The sequence below is a fragment of the Somniosus microcephalus genome, chromosome 23 (genome assembly GCF_052327205.1).
Source record: "Somniosus microcephalus isolate GS21.2 chromosome 23, FLI_Smic_1.0, whole genome shotgun sequence".
Classification (NCBI taxonomy): domain Eukaryota; kingdom Metazoa; phylum Chordata; class Chondrichthyes; order Squaliformes; family Somniosidae; genus Somniosus; species Somniosus microcephalus.
This window is the reverse complement of record NC_141009.1, coordinates 15365280-15384233: the sequence shown is the minus strand read 5'-3', so window position 1 is coordinate 15384233 and position 18954 is coordinate 15365280. Positions and strand designations below refer to the sequence as shown.

The following is an 18954-nucleotide window of genomic DNA, read 5'->3' as shown; positions in this document are numbered from 1 at the left end:
CAGATGTTTGAAGCCTGCCCTCACACTTTGTGAGCTGACACATTAACGTCTAGATATTACTGCCTTCCTGCAAACATCGTTTAATGTTTCGGCAATTTGGAGGAATTAGAAATGGCTATTTTATCATCTGCCACACTGTGTACGTTAAGATTTGATTTAAGCTGCTTTGAGCGCCATCCTTTGTGTCTGGCTTAATGAAATTCTTAATGAAGGGCGGCTCCGCCAGGAAGAGGTGATGCTCAGTGAATCAGCTCCGAGGTCTAACCCGTTGCATGTATTGGTCAAGGTTGCCATGGATTCATCAACATCAGATTCCATTTGCGATACAGCTGGATAAATCCTTTTTTTTTGTAAACAGTATTTACCCTATCTATCTAAAATCATACAGCATAACATACAAAATTCTTCTTCTTTTGTCACATCAAAGTGGCAATCATATTAATATACATGATGGTGGAATTGCACAGATGCTTCTACAAAGGACTGTGGGATGACAGCAAGAATCTACTTAGAGTCATGGGGGAAAAATTCGGTTGCTTTGCGCCTTCCGTTAGCGCCCTAAGAGGGTGCTAATGGGGCGCAAAGCAACTAGCGCCCGGGCGCAGCGATGTTTGCGCCGCTCGAGAAATTGACCAGACATTTTGTGGCGACGCTAAACACTACCGCCACGATCTCCTGCACCCACAGATCGTGACGTCAGTCGAGCGTGCAGCGCCCCGGACCGGATATTGAGTGGCGCCCCCTGCCTTTCCGCCTGCCACTAGCAACCACAGGTTGAGGGGAGCGTTTTGCAGTTGGGAAGGGACTAGGGGAGCGCTATTTAAAGGTGACCGCTTCCTGCCTTTTTTTGTCGGCGACATTTTTGCACCACTCATTCTGAGAGAGAGAGAGACTTCTGGAGAGATTCAACGCTGTGTGGAGGAGTTTTGGGTACTGAGCAGCACTTTGCAGGTTCATTTTGATTTGATGTTCCTTGCATCGATTTAGAAGAGACTATGGGGGCTGCACTCTGAGCTCTCTCCCTGTGCCTCTCCATTGTTCTTTCCAGCAGACTAGATGTACAGGTCTCTCCAGGCTGAGATTCAAGGCTGCAATGAGCAGGATGTGGATGGAGAGCAAGATCGACCCTCCCCTTTAAGAACTGGCCGGCGCCAGTGTGTCTGTTCCATTGCTGACTGACATCATGAGCTTCGCCAGCGCTTTGAGGTAGCGCCTCGCTCCTTGGTGTTAGCGCCTTAAGAGAGGTGTGTAGCGCCTGATTTAGCGCTCCAATCACCTCCAGGGGTGATCAAAGTCAAGTTTGCAGTTGGAGGCGATAATTAGCGCCAGGCGCTAAACTTTGCGCCCAGCCACTAATTGCGCCCCAAACGGGGCGATACCGAATTTCTCCCCCATAGAGTCATAGAGTCATAACGGCACAGAAGGAGGCCATTCGGCCCATTGAGTCCGTGCCGGCTCTCTGTAAAGCAATCCAGTCAGTCCCATTCCCCCCGCTCTATCCCCGTAGCCCTGCAAGTTTATTTCCCTCAAGTGCCTATCCAGTCTCCCCTTGAAAACACTGAGTGTCTCCGCTTCCACCACTTCCGTCGGCAGCGAATTCCAGGTCCTCACCACTCGCTGCGTAAATTTTTTTTTTCCTCACGTCCCCCCCCTGTATCTCTTGCCCAGAACCTTAAATCTGTGTCCCCTAGTCCTTGTACCATCAACTAGTGGGAACAGCCTTTCCCCGTCTAGCCTATCCAAACCCGTCATAAGCTTGTACACCTCGATCAAATCACCCCTCAACCTCCTTTGCTCTAATGAAAACAAATCCAGCTTCTCCAACCTGTCCTTGTAGCTAAGATCCCCCATCCCCGGAACTATTCTGGTAAATCTCCTCTGCAGCCTCTCAAGGGCCTTCACATCCTTCCTAAAGTGTGGTGACCAGAACTGGACGTAATACTCCAGTTGTGGCCTAACCAGCGCTTTATAAAGGTTCAGCATAACTTCTCTACTTTTGTACTCAATCCCTCTATTTATGAAGCCCAAGATCCCATATGCTTGGTTAACCACTCTGTCAATATGTCCTGCCACCTTCAGGGACCTATGCAAATTAACTCCCAGGTCCATCTGTCCCTGCACATAGGAGCAGGAGTAGGCCATTCAGCCCCTTGAGCCTGCTCCGCCATTCAATGCGATCATGGCTGATCATCCAAATTCAGTACCCTGTCCCTGCTTTCTCCCCATACCCCTTGATCACTTTAGCCTTAAGAAATATATCCAACTCCTTCTTGAATATATTTAATGTATTGGCCTCTACTGCCTTCTGTGGTAGAGAATTCCACAGGTTCACCACTCTCTGGGTGAAGAAATTCCTCCTCATTTCTGTCCTAAATGGCCTACCCCTTATCCTTAGACTGTGACCCCTGGTTCTGGCCTCCCCGACCATCGGGAACATTTTTCCTGCCTCTAGTCTGTCCAGTCCTGTCAGAATTTTATAAGTTTCAATGAGATCCCCTCTCATTCTTCTAAACTCCAGTGAGTACAAGCCCAATCAACCCAATCTCTCCTCATATGTCATTCCTGCCATCCCAGGTATCAGCCTGGTGAATCTTCGCTGAACTCCTTCCATGGCAAGAACATCCTTCCTCAGATAAGGCGACCAAAACTGCACACACTACTCAAGATGTGGTCTCACCAAGGCCCTGTACAACTGCAGCAAGGCATCCTTGCTCCTGTACTCGAATGCTCTTGCTATGAAGGCCAACATACCATTTGCCTTCTTAACCGCCTGCTGCACCTGCATGCTTACCTTCAGCGACTGGTGCACAAGGACACCCAGGTCTCGTTGCACTTCCCCTTCTCCCAATCTATTGCCATTCAGATAATAATCTGCCTTCCTGTTTTTGCCACCAAAGTGGATAACCTCGCATTTATCCACGTTATATTGCATCTGCCATGCTTTTGCCCAATCACCCAACCTGTCCAAATCATCCTGGAGTTTCTCGGCACCCTCCTCACAGCACACACGCCCACCCAGCTTTGTGTCGTCTGCAAATTTGGAGATATTACATCTAGTTCCCTTGTCTAGATCATTAATATATCTTGTGAATAGCTGGGACCCAAGGACCGATCCCTGCGGTACCCCACTAGTCACTGCTTGCCACTCGGAAAAAGACCCGTTTATTCCAACTCTTTGCTTTCTGTCTGCCAACCAGTTCTCTATCCAAGTCAATACCTTGCCCCCAATCCCATGTGCCTTAACTTTACACGCTAATCTCTTATGCGGGACCTTATCAAAAGCCTTCTGAAAGTCCAAATACACCACATCCACTGGTTCTCCCTTATCTATTTTACCAGTTACATCCTCAAAAAATTCCAGTAGATTAGTCAAGCACGATTTACCTTTTGTAAATCCATGTTGACTTTGTCCGATCCTGTCACTGTTTTCCAAGTGCTCTGCTATTACATCTTTTATAGTGGACTCTAGCATTTTCCCCACTACCGATGTCAGGCTTACCAGTCTGTAATTCCCATTTTCTCTCTACCACCTTTTTTGAATAGTGGGGTAACATTAGCTACCCTCCAATCCATGGGTACTGTTCCAGATTCCATCGAATGCTGGAAGATGATCAGCAAAGCATCAACTATTTCTAGGGCCACTTCCTTAAGTACCCTAGGATGTAGATTATCAGGCCCTGGGGATTTATCGGCCTTCAATCCCATCAATTTCCCGAACACCATTTCCCTACAAATACTGATTTCTTTCAGTTCCTCCCTTTCATCAGACCCTATGTTCCCCGACATCTCTGGGAGGTTATTTGTATCCTCCTTTGTGAAGACAGAACCAAAATATGTATTTAATTGGTCATGGCTGATCATCCAAATTCAGTACCCTGTCCCTGCTTTCTTCCCATATCCCTTGATCCCTTTAGCCTTACGAAATATATCTAACTCCTTGAATATATTTAATAAGTTGGCCTCAACTGCCTTCTGTGGTAGAGAATTCCACAGGTTCACCACTCTCTGGGTGAAGAAATTCCTCTTCACCTCTGTCCTAAATGGCTTACTCCTTATCCTTAGACTGTGACCCCTGGTTCTGGACTCCCCCGCCATCGGGAACATCCTTCCTGCATCTAGTCTGTCTAGTCTTTAAAACTGTGCCATTAAGTGTATATTGCCTCTCCCTGTTCCTTCTGCCAAAATGCATCACCTCACACTTCTCTGTATTAAATTCCATCTGCCACTTGTCTGCCCATTCTGCTAGCCTTTCTATGTCCTGTTGCTGTCGATTGGTATCATCATCACTGTTTGTCACACCCCGAAGTTTGGTGTCATCGGCAAATTTAGTGATTCTACTTCAGTTCGAGTGTGCAAGCATCTTTAATTGAGAATTAAACTCTGAGAATTTCAAAGTAGTGTGGTTTGAAATTGATTGGATACATCGCACAGCAATATGGGAAGCTCAGTGTCTGAATGTTTTCATGAGAATAAATGTCATATGTTCTCTGACAAGATTCAGACTGAATGTTCTCTGTATAATTGGATTCCTACGTTACAACACTTCAAAAGTACTTTATTGGCTGTAATGCGCTGTGGGACGTCCTGAGGCCGTGAAAAGCGCTATATAAATGTAAATCATTCTTTGTCCTAGTTCCTCCCACAATCCGAGGAGCCAATGATACCAAGGAGGTGAAAGTCCTGTTGAACAGCCACACCAGTCTACAGTGTGATACGCATGGAGTTCCAGCCCCTGGGATTACGTGGCTGAAGGATGGCCGTCCCATCGTATCCAGCTCCAAAATGATGTATGTAGAAAGAGGACAGCACCTGCAAGTTAACGGGGCCCTGGCATCTGATGCAGGATGGTACACATGCCGTGCAAGAAACATCGCAGGGACGAGCGAAAAGTCATACAAAGTGCAGGTTTATGGTAAGCTCACAACATCACTGGGGAGCAACAGGGCACCAGCGGCTAGTAATTCTAGAGTAAGCTTTGTGAGGCACCACTCCTGGTGTAGAGTCTCACTCAACAGGAGTGCGGATCGCAGAATCGGGCATGGAGATCAGCCTGCTTGATTGGCCAGAGCTCTCGATTTTTGCTGATCGCTAAGAGCCAGACTCTTGCAAAATTTACGCTTATTTTCCATGTGGTTTTAGAATTCTGATCCTTGTTTTCAAATCCCTCCGTGGCCTCGCCCCTCCCTATCTCTGTAACCTCCTCCAGCCCCACAACCCTCCGAGATCTCTGCGCTCCTCCAATTCTGGCCTCTTGAGCATCCCTGATTTTAATCGCTCCACCATTGGTGGCCATGCCTTCAGCCTGGGACCCTAAGCTCTGGAATTCCCTCCCTAAACCTCTCTGCCTCTCTACCTCTTTCACCTCCTTTAAGAAGCTCCTTAAAACCTACCTCGTCACCTGCCCTAATATATCCTTATGTGGCTTGGTGTCAAATTTTTGCCTTATAACACTCCTGTGAAGCACCTTTGGGACGTTTTACTACGATAATAAGAACATAAGAAATAGGAGCAGGAGTAAGCCATTCGGCCCTTCGAGCCTGCTCTGCCATTCAATGAGATCATGGCTGATCTGCCTCAATTTCATTCACCGGCCCTATCGCCATATCCCTTGATGCCCTTACTAGTCAGAAATCTATCGACTTCTGTTTTGAATATACCCATTGACCGAGCCTCCACAGCCCTCTGGGGTAGAGAATTCCAAAGATTCACCACCCTCTGTGTGAAGAAATTTCTTCTCGTCTCAGTCCTGAATGGCCTACCCTTTATCCTGAGGCTGTGGCCCCTGGTTCTGGACTCCCCAGCCAAGGGAAACATTCTCCCAGCATCCACCCTATCAAGCCCTGTAATAATTTTGTATGCTTCAATGAGATCCCCTCTCATTCTTCTGAATTCAAGAGAATACAGGCCTAGTTTACTCAATCTCTTCTTATACGACAATCCCGCCATCCCAGGAATCAATCTGGTGAACCTTCGTTGCACTCCCTCTATGGCAAGTATATCCTTCCTTAGGTAAGGAGACCAAAATTGTACACAGTACTCCAGGTGTGGTCTCACCAAGGCCCTATATAATTGGAGTGAGACTTCTTTACTCCTGTACTCAAATAATGGCGCTATATAAATACAAGTTGTGTTGATCTTAATGACCTGAAATCACTCAGCCAGCTTTCCTCTGTTTGTAATTGTCCACTTGAGCAAATACACACACATGGCCGACATGTTCCCCATTTTAAATAGTAGGAAACTTTACTGAGCCTTACTGAACAGCAGCTTATTATAAAATGAAAACGTTACTGCTCTTCGCTTCATCCGGTTACAGCACTTGGTATTATCCCTGGAATTAGTATTCAAATTAAATGCACTTATTATTTATTCATTGTTTCAATTAAAATGACACCCAAGTAATTGCAATATAAAATGATATTCCACAGAAAAATCACATAAATCCACAACCAAAATGACTAACAGAAGACTTTTTATTAGCTCTCGGGAAGGATCAGTTAAGCTGGGCGCTACAGCTTTAGCACAAGCCTTCCTCGAGATGACTGTACAGAGGTATGTAAGATAGTTAATAGTACAGAGAAAGCAACACAAGAGGTCACCGATTCAAGGTTGTGACGAGCAAGTTCAGGACAGACATGAGGAAGCATTTCTTCAGAGGGGGCGATCAGTATCTGCCATGACGGCTAGTTAAGGCTATGTTGTCATCTTGCTGTATGACGGTTGGCTCAAAATAAAAGATGTTCAGAGCGTGTTTAAAATTCAATCAATTCCCACTTTTATTGCCTATTGTGCATGGCTACCCCACTTTTCAATGGGAGTGCGCCACCCAGATGCTATAGTGGTGGTCTTTGTTGTTGGACCCATGAGTGGAACAGTTCACACAAGAAAAGGTGAGCCGACTGGTGGATAAGTGTGTTCCTCAGTATGGTAGGTCCGTACAAGGAAGGATGGTGCCAGGCGCTACTCTCAAACTGTGCTGAATTAGCTGGTCCCAGCGAGGGCATGGTAGAGGTGTTATAGTTGGGGTCAGTCCCCTGGGCTGGAGCAGGAAAAGTCATCCAGGATTCCCACCCTCCTGATTACGATTAATCGACTCCTGCTGCAAAATGCATATGTGCAGGTGTTGGTTGTGGACAGGACCAGGCCTGGCCTTGATATTCCACGACCCCGTCAATTACCCTGCCAAAACTCGCTGTCAAAGCTCAGTCTTGAAGAATGGCCATACTGGATGTCTGGTCACACCTATATCCCAGCCTGATCCAGGACAAAGAGAAAATCCAATGCATTGGTTTTCAATCTTTTTCCCGTTGCTTTTTTAAGGCATGGTTTTGTATCGCCTGGAGCGGAGTTAATGTGCTTATTCATGTTGTGTATGTAACCGTTTACCTTTAAGGGAACTATAGAATGTGACCGTTCGCCTTTAAGAGCACTACTTCAGGGTGGCACTATTTATTGGCTCATGTATACTGTAATACCGATAGTGACCACACCAGTATATAAGGGTTGTGATACGTTAACTAGGGCAGAAATCGCCCAGACCTCTGAATAGTAAAGACCTGTTTTGTTTGTACTTCTAAAGTCTCTGAAGTTATTTACTGCACAACCTACAGACTTTACAGTGGCGACGAGTCCGATCGTACCCTGCGGCAAGACTAACCAGTAGCAGAGAGCTTCAAAAAGAAAACACGAGGCTCCGTCTACTAAAAGTATAGTACTTACTGGAAGCTGGAAGATTAACAGCAAAGCTGCGGCAGCAACAGGCACAGATTACCCTGCTACCACATCTTGAGCGAGCCAATCAGCCTAAAACAAGGCGGCCGAAGAGACTGTGAGTAGTTAAAACAAATAAAAAAAAATTAAAAAACGGGGTAGAAGTATTTGGAGGAGAAGGGCAAAGCATTCGGGTCCAACGGCGTCGGGTGACAGCCGGACCGCGGGCAATGTGAGAAGCCGTGCAGCAACCGCTGCCACGAAGCGCTGAGCCTGCGAGTAGGCACGGGAGTGTCAGAGCCGAGAGCTGCGCGAGCGGGGGAGCCAGAGCCGAGCGGGAGGCGTTGCAAGCCAGCGATCGCATCTCCAGATAAGGGCCGAGAGCCGCGAGAGCGATCGGATCTACAGATAAGGGCCGGCAGCCGCTTCGCGATCCAGCGATCGCATTATAGATAAGGACCGCACTCGGGCTGACAGACGGCGTCGGGGGACCGGGTGAAGACCGCCAAGCGCGGGAAAACCGCCATTGAAGTGGGCGGGGAGAGCGAGAAGCGCGGGAAAGCCGCCATTTTTCGGGGAAAACCGCTGAAGAAGAAGGAAGAAGCGGGAAACCGCCATCTTGGAAATTATTAAGAATTTCAGAAAAGTAATAAGATTTTTCAGAAAGGCTGGTGTGTTCTCAAGAAGAGAGAAGAAAATTAATAATAAGTAAAGTAATACTTGTACTGTTCTCAAAAAGAGAAGAAGATGCCTAAGCGAGGAAATATTAATGACTTTAATGCAGAAATAGAAGACTGGGCCACGTATGTGGAACGCATAGAAATATATTGCGTAGCCAACGAAATTGAGGATGACAACAAGGCAATAACTTTGTTAAATTCGATGGGAGCAAAAACATACGGGCTTTTGAAACATCTAATAGCACCAGTTAAACCAGTGGACCAGACCTTCGAAGAGATCGTAACAGTGTTGAAGGATCACTTGAACCCCACACCGTTGATGCTGGCTGAACGATTTAAATTTTACGCCAGAACCCAGAGGCAAGATGAAAGCAATGCGGAATACTTAGTCGAACTGCGTAAGCTAGCGAAATACTGCCAGTTTGGAGGGAATTTGACAGAGGCGCTGCGGGACAAGTTCGTATGCGGCTTGGCCAAAGAAGGAACGCAGAAGCGACTTCTGGAAGAAAACGACCTCACACTGGACAGGGCTGTCCTCATAGCTTCATCGCACGAAGCCGCAGCGAAAGGGACGGCGGAAATGCAGCTAAAGGCGGCGGCACTCGGGGTGGACCAAATTACAACAAGCACTCCCAAATGCTACCGTTGTGGAAAGACAACGCACGACCAGAATCAGTGCTGGTTTAAGAACCAAGAGTGCAGGAAATGTGGCAAACTGGGTCACATCGCGAAGGTATGCAGGTCCGGAAAGAAGACCAACAAGCAAAGGAAGCCACCACCACAAGGAAAGTACAACAAGGTGCATCAGGTGGCTGAAAAGAGTTCAGACGAACAAAATTCAGACTCAGACCCAAACAGCCAGGAGCTGGATAGTCTGAGAATCCACCATGTGGGTAAAGTAACTGATCTACAGTTGATCTGGGTCACACTAAAAATAGCGGGAGTCCAAGTACGAATGGAGCTGGACACGGGATCAGCTGTATCCGTCATCAACCAAAAGGACTATCACCGGCTATTCTCTCACATACCCTTAAGAAATACCAAATTCGTATTACAGACATACACGGGGCATCATGTATACCCCCTGGGAAAAATACGAGTCAAGGTGAGAGATAGGGGTAAAGAACACCCACGAATGTATCTGTACGTACTACCTGAGGGAGGACCACCACTTCTGGGACGGGAGTGGATCAAGAAAATAGACATGGAATGGCACTACCGACAAGCAATGACGAGTGAGGACTCGGTGCAGACAAGCAGCTCAGACTCCGAGCCGGAAGACGATAAGTCCAGTTTATGTATGAAAAACAAGATTAACATGAACTCACGGACTAAGGTTGGGAAATCGATGGCGTGCATAAAGACAGAGAATTCTGAGTCTGTTCAAGCTACAGACAGATGCATTACGGAGGAACACCGGGCTAGAACTCAACGTTATGTCAAAGTACAACGACAATTAGAACAGTTGAGTGCCCGTCTCCTACAAGAGATGGAAAAGGTGAAAAAGTTCTGGGACACCGAATGGGAGTCCCTGGAAAGACAACAGAGACAGCTCGCTCAAGCAGAGAGCGACCATAGAGCCATCGTGGCCAAGTACCAATCACATATCCCTGAGGCTGTTCAGGAACTAGAATATACACAGAACGATCCAAAGGAAGAGGAATCTTCAGGAAGTCAGGATGGTATTCCAGTTCACCTCTACGACTTGTTGCAAGCAGAGTGTAACGAGTTGAAAGAACAGTATGAACAGGCTCGGACTACAATCCTGGAAGGGGTTAACTTGGCAACTTCCGAAAAGCTCGTGTTAGTGAAAGAACATGAACGACTAAAGGTTGACCATAAGCAAGAATTACAAAGTCTGCAGGAAATGTTTGATGAGCTTCAGGCCAAGGCTGACTCATCGTTAGGGATTCAATCCATAGGAAAAAAATTAGTGGTGGAAGACATACCAGAACAGGGAATACAGGATGTCCAAGAACTCGTTAAATTATTAAAGGAAACACAAAATAAATATGAAGCGGCAATGGCCGAGGTCCAACGACTTGAAGAACAGATGCAACTGGAAATCTTCTCAGTGGAAGAAAAGGGAACTGTAAGAAACACAGAGACCGTAAGAATGGGCCATGAACATGAGCTTAAATCGTCAGAGGAGAAGGGTTTGGAGCTCTCAAAAGTTATTGAAATAGCTGAGGTTGCAACACAGACTGAGAAGATGGCAGCAGAGCAACCCTTAGATACCAAAAGTACGCTGACTCATGTCAAGGTTGAACAACAGAACGCTGAAACAACTGCTCCGGTAGAGGGATTGAATAGTCCGATCAATCAATCTCCAAAGGAAGTTGAAGTATTAAAATCAGAAATGAGGTCATTAGCAAACAACTTGTTGAAAGCCCAGAAAAAGTTAGAGGAAGCGGAACACGTGAAGAAGTCTCTTCAGGAAAGATGTCTGGATTTGGAACAAAAGCTGGCTGACGTCCAGCTGGGTAGGGAGGACATAGAAGACCCTCTCGCTGGCCTAGCTCAGGACGACTCCGAATATTACTATGTCCTGTCCTGCCCAACTTGTAACTTCGACTCCCACCATACAGAAATCATGGAGGAGCACCGAAAGTCTACGGAACATCGGGAGAAGGTGGCTCTACTACGGGAAAAGGAGGAAGAGAAGGAGGAACTGCGCATGCAGCTGGCAGCTGACAGTGGAGCCCAGAGAGTCTCCAAGAAGCAAAAAAGGAAAAGTCAAAACAGAAGATGACCCATCTGAACCATGATTACCTCTACCAGATCACACACGTGGTCCCTCCGAACGGAGCCAATTCAGTTCGGAAGTTCAAACTGTTAAACCCATGGAAGGACTATTGAATGAGTCACTCCAGCAATGTGAACCGACTACACCACAGAGACTGAATCTATGAACTGTTTTCCACAGAGACTGAATCTGTGATCTGTTTTGACATGAAGTTATATATGTTATTATGTTATGTTAAACATGAAGTTATATGACGTTGACTCCATCGAGAGTATATCTGTAAATTGTTATATGACGTTGACTCCATCGAGAGTATATCTGCAACCTGTTTATATAAAATTGAAGATTGTATGTTTAACGGGATTCTGTAAGTAATAAGCTAGGAAGGGAGGAGTGTTGTGTATGTAACCGTTTACCTTTAAGGGAACTATAGAATGTGACCGTTCGCCTTTAAGAGCACTACTTCAGGGTGGCACTATTTATTGGCTCATGTATACTGTAATACCGATAGTGACCACACCAGTATATAAGGGTTGTGATACGTTAACTAGGGCAGAAATCGCCCAGACCTCTGAATAGTAAAGACCTGTTTTGTTTGTACTTCTAAAGTCTCTGAAGTTATTTACTGCACAACCTACAGACTTTACAATTCATCGTATTGTACACTCTTGTGATTTAAGTTGAAGTTGACAGTAACTCGTCGGTCTTGGACAAGATCAAGCAATTAAAATTATAGTCTGGCTGCTTGATTTCAAATATTAGTAATCCAGTTGGCTGCCTTTATTTTCCATGTGGAAATCTGTCATTGTTGCAATGAATATTCATTCCAGCCTCTATATAGAAAATGTGCTGGAATATAAACCGTGCAAGCAGCCTGGCACAGCTCCGTACACTCATGGAGAACAGCCTGGCACACCAAGGAATACCAACCTGGTACGTAAGACACATCCAGAGATGAGAGCCTCACACATTAATGGAGAGCCGTGTGGTACAACCTGACACCTCCAAGCAAAGTACACAGACTCCACAAGATCACTGTCACCTGGAAACAATACTGTTGTCCTCTTGCTGTGTTTCCAGCGCTCTCGGTGATGTTGAAGCACCAATCACTGAAGTTCATTAATTTCACCTCTTTTGTTCTCTTTAGTTCCACCCAGTATTGAAGGTAGCTTGGGCCGTCCACTGAAGACAAAAGCAGCGGTTGGTCATTCTTTGACGTTGAGGTGCTCCTCGAGTGGTTACCCGCCTCCTGTCCTCTCTTGGCTCAAAGATGGTGTCCCGTTGATGAGCAGCGACAGAGTACAGTTCACGGCTGGAGGAAAGACCCTCAAGATTGAGAATGTTGGAGCGAGTGATGCTGGCGCTTATATATGTGTGGCTACCAGTGCAGCAGGAGAACAGCAGCTTCACTACACTGTGGACATCTTGGGTAGGAAAGATCAGTTGTCATATTCAGGGCCTCAAGGAAAGGATAGGTACTGTTATAGAGACCAGATGGTAGTGGGTTAGTATTCTGTCCTTTCTCCTCTAGGGTATGGGTTTCAGTCTAGGCAGTTGGCTGTAGAAGTTGTACATGAAATGAACTGGGGCAGTGTCAATCTAGTGGCCGAGGGCCCGCAGTGCAGAACCTCATATCATTCAGCATAATGCAGTGCCATTCAGAAGCCTGAAGGACGAGAAAGGAAAATGATCGTGTTGCACTAGGGGCTGCGGCTCTGAGTTTGGAGTTAAGGCAACTTGTTGGGTCAGAGCAGAGAGAGCTTTACCTTTGTTTAGTACAAATACAAAGTCAAACAGGGAGAAACTGTTTCCAGTGGCAGGAGGGTCGATAACCAGAGGACACAGATTTAAGATTAAGTGGCAAAACAACCAGAGGTGAGATGAGAATTTTTTTTACGCAGCGAGTTGTTGTGATCTGGAATGCGCTGCCTGAAAGGGCGGTGGAAGCAGATTCAATAATAACTTTCGAAAGGCAATTGGATATATACTTGAAAAGGAGAAATTTTCAGGGCTATGGGGAAGGACTAATTGGCTAGCTCATTCAAAGAGCCAGCACAGGGGCGATGGGCCGAATGGCCTCCTCCTGTGCTGTATGATTCTATCAGTCTCTGATTCAGCCCATGTATCTCACCCCATCGGTCAACCCATCTATTTCTCCAGTGTTTCTGTCTCCTTCCTGCTGTGGCACCAAGTCAGTAACTCTCGTCATTCTCGAGAGCAGCTTAATTTACATTTCCTGTGGTTAAATTTTAATCTTTGAGCACTGTACACTTCCAAATCTACAGAATCATAAAGGGCCATATATACACTGAGTCTGTTCCTGTACTATGAATTCATGGAGATCAAGGTAGATCCTTAAGATTGAGAAAGACCCTTAAGATAGAGAGCTTTACAGAACATGATGGTGGCATCTACATCTGTCCCAGCTCCATTCTCGTGTACAGTTGTTAGCTGGGAAGATTCTGCTTTCAGTTTCTGTGCCTCAGAAAAGGAGAAGTACTATTGGGGGAATGGATAGTGTGGGGGATTAGCATACAGTGGCTTGGAGAACTCTCAGCTACAGCTCCCTCGGTTCCCAAAGCAGTGATTCTGATAATGGGGCTGGTTTCATTGATTTAGGGAGAAAAGATTCCTTACCTGGTGAGTTCCCAGTTTTACTCATGTTGCCATGGTGATAGACAGAGTGCAGCTCACAGGGGAAAAAGGAGGACCTGGAGCAAGTCTCACCCCGAGTTGCGGTTGCGTACATCCCAGCACTTGCTTAAGGCATTTGGTTTGGACCATCTGATGAAGAAGGAACTTATTTGGATGCACGGTACACATTGAGCACGAGAATTGGTTAGATGTAGGAAGATTGTTTATTAATGAATGCCATGCAAAACTCTGCTGTCATTTGCACCAACAGTCCCTCCACAGCTGTTGATTGGAAAGCCTTCTCAAGTGACCGTGACCGTTGATAATCCGCTGGAGCTGACATGTCAAGTAACCGGTCACCCACCACCGAAAATAACGTGAGTTCCCATTCTAGTTTGTTGGTCAAATTACTTACATAATACGTATTATAAGAACATAAGAAATAGGAGCAGATGTCGGCCATACTGCCCCTCGAGCCTGCTCCGCCATTCAATAAGATCATGGCTGATCTTCTACCTCAACTCCACTTCCCGCCCGATCCCCATATTCCCTGATTCTCTTAGAGTCGAAAAATCTATCGAACTCAGTCTTGAATATTCTCAATGACTGAGCCTCCACAGCCCTCTGGGGTGGAGAATTCCAAAGATTCACCGCCCTCTGAGTGAAGAAGTGTCGATAAGGTCCCACATAAGAGATTAGCGTGCAAAATTAAGGCACATGGGATTGGGGGCAAGGTATTGACTTGGATAGAGAACTGGTTGGCGGACAGAAAGCAAAGAGTTGGAATAAACGGGTCGTTTTCCGAGTGGCAGGCAGTGACTAATGGGGTACCGCAAGGATCGGTCCTAGGACCCCAGCTGTTCACAATATATATTAATGATCTGGATGAGGGAATTGGATGTAATATCTCCAAATTTGCAGACGACACAAAGCTGGGTGGGAGGGTGAGCTGTGAGGAGGATGTCGTGAAACTCCAGTACGATTTGGACAGGTTGGGTGATTGGGCAGAAACATGGCAAATGCACTATAATGTGGATAAATGTGAGGTTATCCACTTTGGTGGCAAAAACAGGAAGGCAGATTATTATTTGAATGGCAATAGATTGGGAGAAGGGGAAGTGCAAAGAGACCTGGGTGTTATTGTACACCAGTCGCTGAAGGTAAGCATGCAGGTGCAGCAGGCGGTTAAGAAGGCAAATGGTATGTTAGCCTTCGTAGCAAGAGGGTTCGAGTACAAGAACAAGGATGTCTTGCTGCAGTTGTACAGGGCCTTGGTGAGACCGCACCTTGAGTATTGTGTGCAGTTTTGGTCACCTTACCTGAGGAAGGACGTTCTTGCCATGGAGGGAGTGCAGCGAAGATTCACCAGGCTGATACCTGGGATGGCAGGAATGATGTATGAGGAGAGATTGTGTCGATTGGGCTTATACTCACTGGAGTTTAGAAGATTGAGAGGGGATCTCATCGAAACCTATAAAATTCTGTCAGGTCTGGACAGACTAGATGCAGAAAGGATGTTTCTGATGGCCGGGGAGTCCAGAACCAGGGGTCATAGTCTAAGGATAAGGGGTAAGCTATTTAGGACTGAAATGAGGAGGAATTTCTTCACCCAGAGAGTGGTGAACCTGTGGAATTCTCTGCCACAGAGGGCGGTGAAGGCCAGTTCATTAAATATATTCAAGAAAGAGTTGGATATATTTCTTAAGGCTAAAGGGATCAAGGGATATGGGGAGAAGGCAGGGACAGGGTACTGAATTTGGATGATCAGCTATGATATCATTGAATGGCGGAGCAGGCTCGAAGAGCTGAATGGCCTACTCCTGCTCCTATCTTCTATGTTTCTATGTTTCCTCATCTCAGTCCCAAAATGGCCGACCCCCTTATCCTGAGACTATGACTACCAGTTCTAGACTCTCCAGCCAGGGAGAAACAGCCTCTCAGCAGCTATATTGTGTAATGGTAAACATTTGCGCGTGCCTGGTACAGTTTTGATACGTCTGATGAATGGTTGCTACAACTTTCTGTATCGACTCCCACGTTTACAGTGTAGGGATGTAGTAAATCAGATGTCAACTGCAGAAGAGAAGCCAGTAATGAGGCGCAACTGTGTCTAGTGATGAGGCAACACTTCAGACAAGTACTGGAAACGCTGTATATCTCATGTACTGTACATTGGAATGCTGTATATCAGATCAATGTATATCCCCCTTCACCATGCTTTGGCAAGACAGTCATTCATTACAGGGTCTATTGTCTAAAATATATGAAAACTATTTTGTGTCCTTTTTCTGTGAGTCAGAAGTTGACCCCATCCTGTCTATTAGTAGACATGTATACAGGCAAGCAAGGTCAGGCACCTGCTCATATATCGGTCCCATTGGGTTCAGATGTCTGATGTGATGTTTCACTGTATAAATCTGCCGTCTGTATATCACCGTTTACCATTACTAGTTTACTAGTTTATGTAACACTTACCAATACTCATGAATATGCATCACTGTGTAGGAGTGGGCCTGGCCACAAACAACTTCCAAACCAAATGAATATTTTTCTGAGTATTCAACTGTATCCCAATCCAGCTTACTGTCTCTGTGTCAGCCAGTGGCTGAGTGGGCAGCACCCTCGCCTCTGATGTCAGAAGGTTGTGGGTTCACAGTCCCACTCCAGAGACTTGAGCACAAAAATCTAGGCTGACACTCCAGTGCGGTGCTGAGGGAGTGCTGCACTGTCGGAGGTGCCGTCTTTCGGGTGAGACGTTAAACCGAGGCCCCGACGTAAAAGATCCCACGGCACCATTTCGAAGAAGAGCAAGGGAGTTCTCCCTGGTGTCCTGGCCAATATTAATCCCTCAATCAACAGCAGTAAAAAACAGATTATCTGGTCATTCACAGAAATCACAGAAACCCCACAGTGCAGATAGAGGCCATTTCGGCCCATCGAGCCTGCACCGACACATATCCCACCCGATCCCTGTAACCCCTACACCAACACATATCCCACCCTATCCCCGTAACCCCACGTATTTAATCCCCCTAACACTAAGGGTCAATTTATCATAGCCAATCAACCTAACCCGCACATCTTTGGACTGTGGGAGGAAACCGGAGCACCCGGTTATTATTACATTGCTGTTTGTGGGAGCTTGCTGTGCACAAATTGACTACCACAGTGACTATACTTCATTGGCTGTAAAGTGCAAGTCCTTCTTTTCTTTATTTCTAATGAAGCCTGATTTCATATTTCCTGCCCCTTAGATGGCTGAGGAACAACATTCCACTCACTGAGCTCGATGGTGCACGGGTGTCAGCTGACCAGAGCAAACTTTTTATTCCCCGTTTGAAGGTGGCGGATGCCGGCCGTTATGTCTGCATGGCCAGAAATGAAGCGGGGGAGAGGAGAGGAGAATTTGACGTCACAGTCCACGGTACAATACTCACCTTTCGAACCCATGACCGTTTATGGTTGTGATTTATTGATGATTTCACTGCCACGGGGATTCATGCCTTGCAAGTGATATGATCGAAAACGCTTACTCATGTCAGTGGAATTATATTCCAGGATCTGCAGAGATGAGCCGCATTCTAGAATTATTTTAAAGATTTGCTTCGGGAGTCCCACACCCTTAAGTTTAATATTTCTTTCATAAATGTGAGATTTGCTCTCCTCCACAATATACATAGAACAGAAAGATGGAAAGAGAAAAGGCCATTACACCCATCAAGCCCATTCTTTCCCCAAATCACAAACCATGAGCAGTCTGGAACCCTGCCCCACTGATTTAGTGTCCAGTAAATTTTCCAGCGTTTCCCTCCCCCAACCCGAAAGGTAAATAAAGCAAATCTTCAACGGTATTGTTACATTTTCTCTCATATTCGGTGTCAAAGGCCACTCCTGTAAGCAAGCTCTCCTTCCCTACGAGTTGGGCTGTGTACCTTTTTATAAAACCCAGTCTCCGACAAGCCTAGGGCGTTTAACCCAAGCCCTCATCACAGAGTAAGTCTGTGGTTCCAGGGATTACCCCCTGCCCTGGAGTTTCCCCCTAATAAGTGTCAGGCCCAAACCCATGTACTTTAACGGACTAATTGCTCAGCGCCAAACAAGCAGCTATGAGGGAGGGGCGTCAGATGACGCTAACCCAAATAGCTTTGTAATGAACCATCATTAACATGTAAAACTTAACTGGTCCCGACCTAGCTGGTTTGTCGCGAGGCTGGAAACGTAATGAAATGCACAGATTTAAACAAACCTGTGTTATTTTTTTTATTCGTTTGTGCGACGTGGGCGTCGCTGGCAAGGCCATCATTTATTGCCCATCACTAGTTGCCCTTGAGAAGGTGGTGGTGAGCCGCCTTCTTGAACCGTTGCAGTCCGTGTGGTGAAGGTACTCCCACAGTGCTGTTAGGGAGTGAGTTCCAGGATTTTGACCCAGCGACTGTAATGAACGTCGACACAAACCTACACCTTCCCATATGACATGTGCCCGACACAGTTGCCTTACTCGACATGACATGTCCTCGGTCCCATTAGTCTGTCGGCGTTAGTCAACTGACTCAGTCATTGACTGTGTTTTACTTTTATTTGTTGTGGCTAGTCGCCCCAACGGTGAGGATTGTGGGAGCTGGGAATTTGTCTGCCGTGGTTGGGAAATCTGCGACACTGGAGTGTGCTGTTGCCGGAATTCCAACACCACGGATCACATGGTTGAAGGACGGGCATCCGCTCACTGGAACAAAGAGGAGCATTAAGGTAATTAAAGACGCTGCTGTTCTACTTCACTGAGACATTAAACAAAGGTTCCAGAATGATCGTAGAATCATACAGCACAGAAGGAGGCCATTCGGCCCATCATTTTATTATGTTAAAGGTGCTATTGTGGCGGAGCCACCAGGGGGACTCTGATCTAATGTACATAATTATCTTTAACAAATTACTAGCTACAGAATGAATCTGTATCTTTGTTCATATCATTGCATGTACATAGCGCGGTCCCTTTAAGAATGAGACCAAACGCGATGACGTCATCACGTTGATCACGTGATCCTCCAGCGGCGGGAAAACGTGATGACGTCATGACGTCAGGCTGGGGAGCCGCCCTAGCCAGTCCTCGTGGAGCCAGCAAAGAGTACAGACCTGTAATGTAGTTCTCCTGTGTTTTCGTTTTAAACTCTGTTGATTAGTATTAAA

The 18954-nt window shown here is 46.3% G+C and overlaps 1 protein-coding gene across 1 annotated transcript in view; it reads left to right on the top strand.

Annotated features, from left to right (window-relative positions):
- Positions 1-18954, top strand: part of LOC147101676 (hemicentin-1-like) — a 395279-nt gene that overhangs the window by 163456 nt on the left and 212869 nt on the right. Inside the window, exons 30-34 of the mRNA XM_085965457.1 lie at positions 4634-4912; positions 12284-12565; positions 14042-14147; positions 17025-17194; positions 18362-18516. Coding sequence (XP_085821583.1) covers positions 4634-4912; positions 12284-12565; positions 14042-14147; positions 17025-17194; positions 18362-18516 — 992 coding nt within the window. The remainder of the gene's footprint in view (positions 1-4633; positions 4913-12283; positions 12566-14041; positions 14148-17024; positions 17195-18361; positions 18517-18954) is intronic.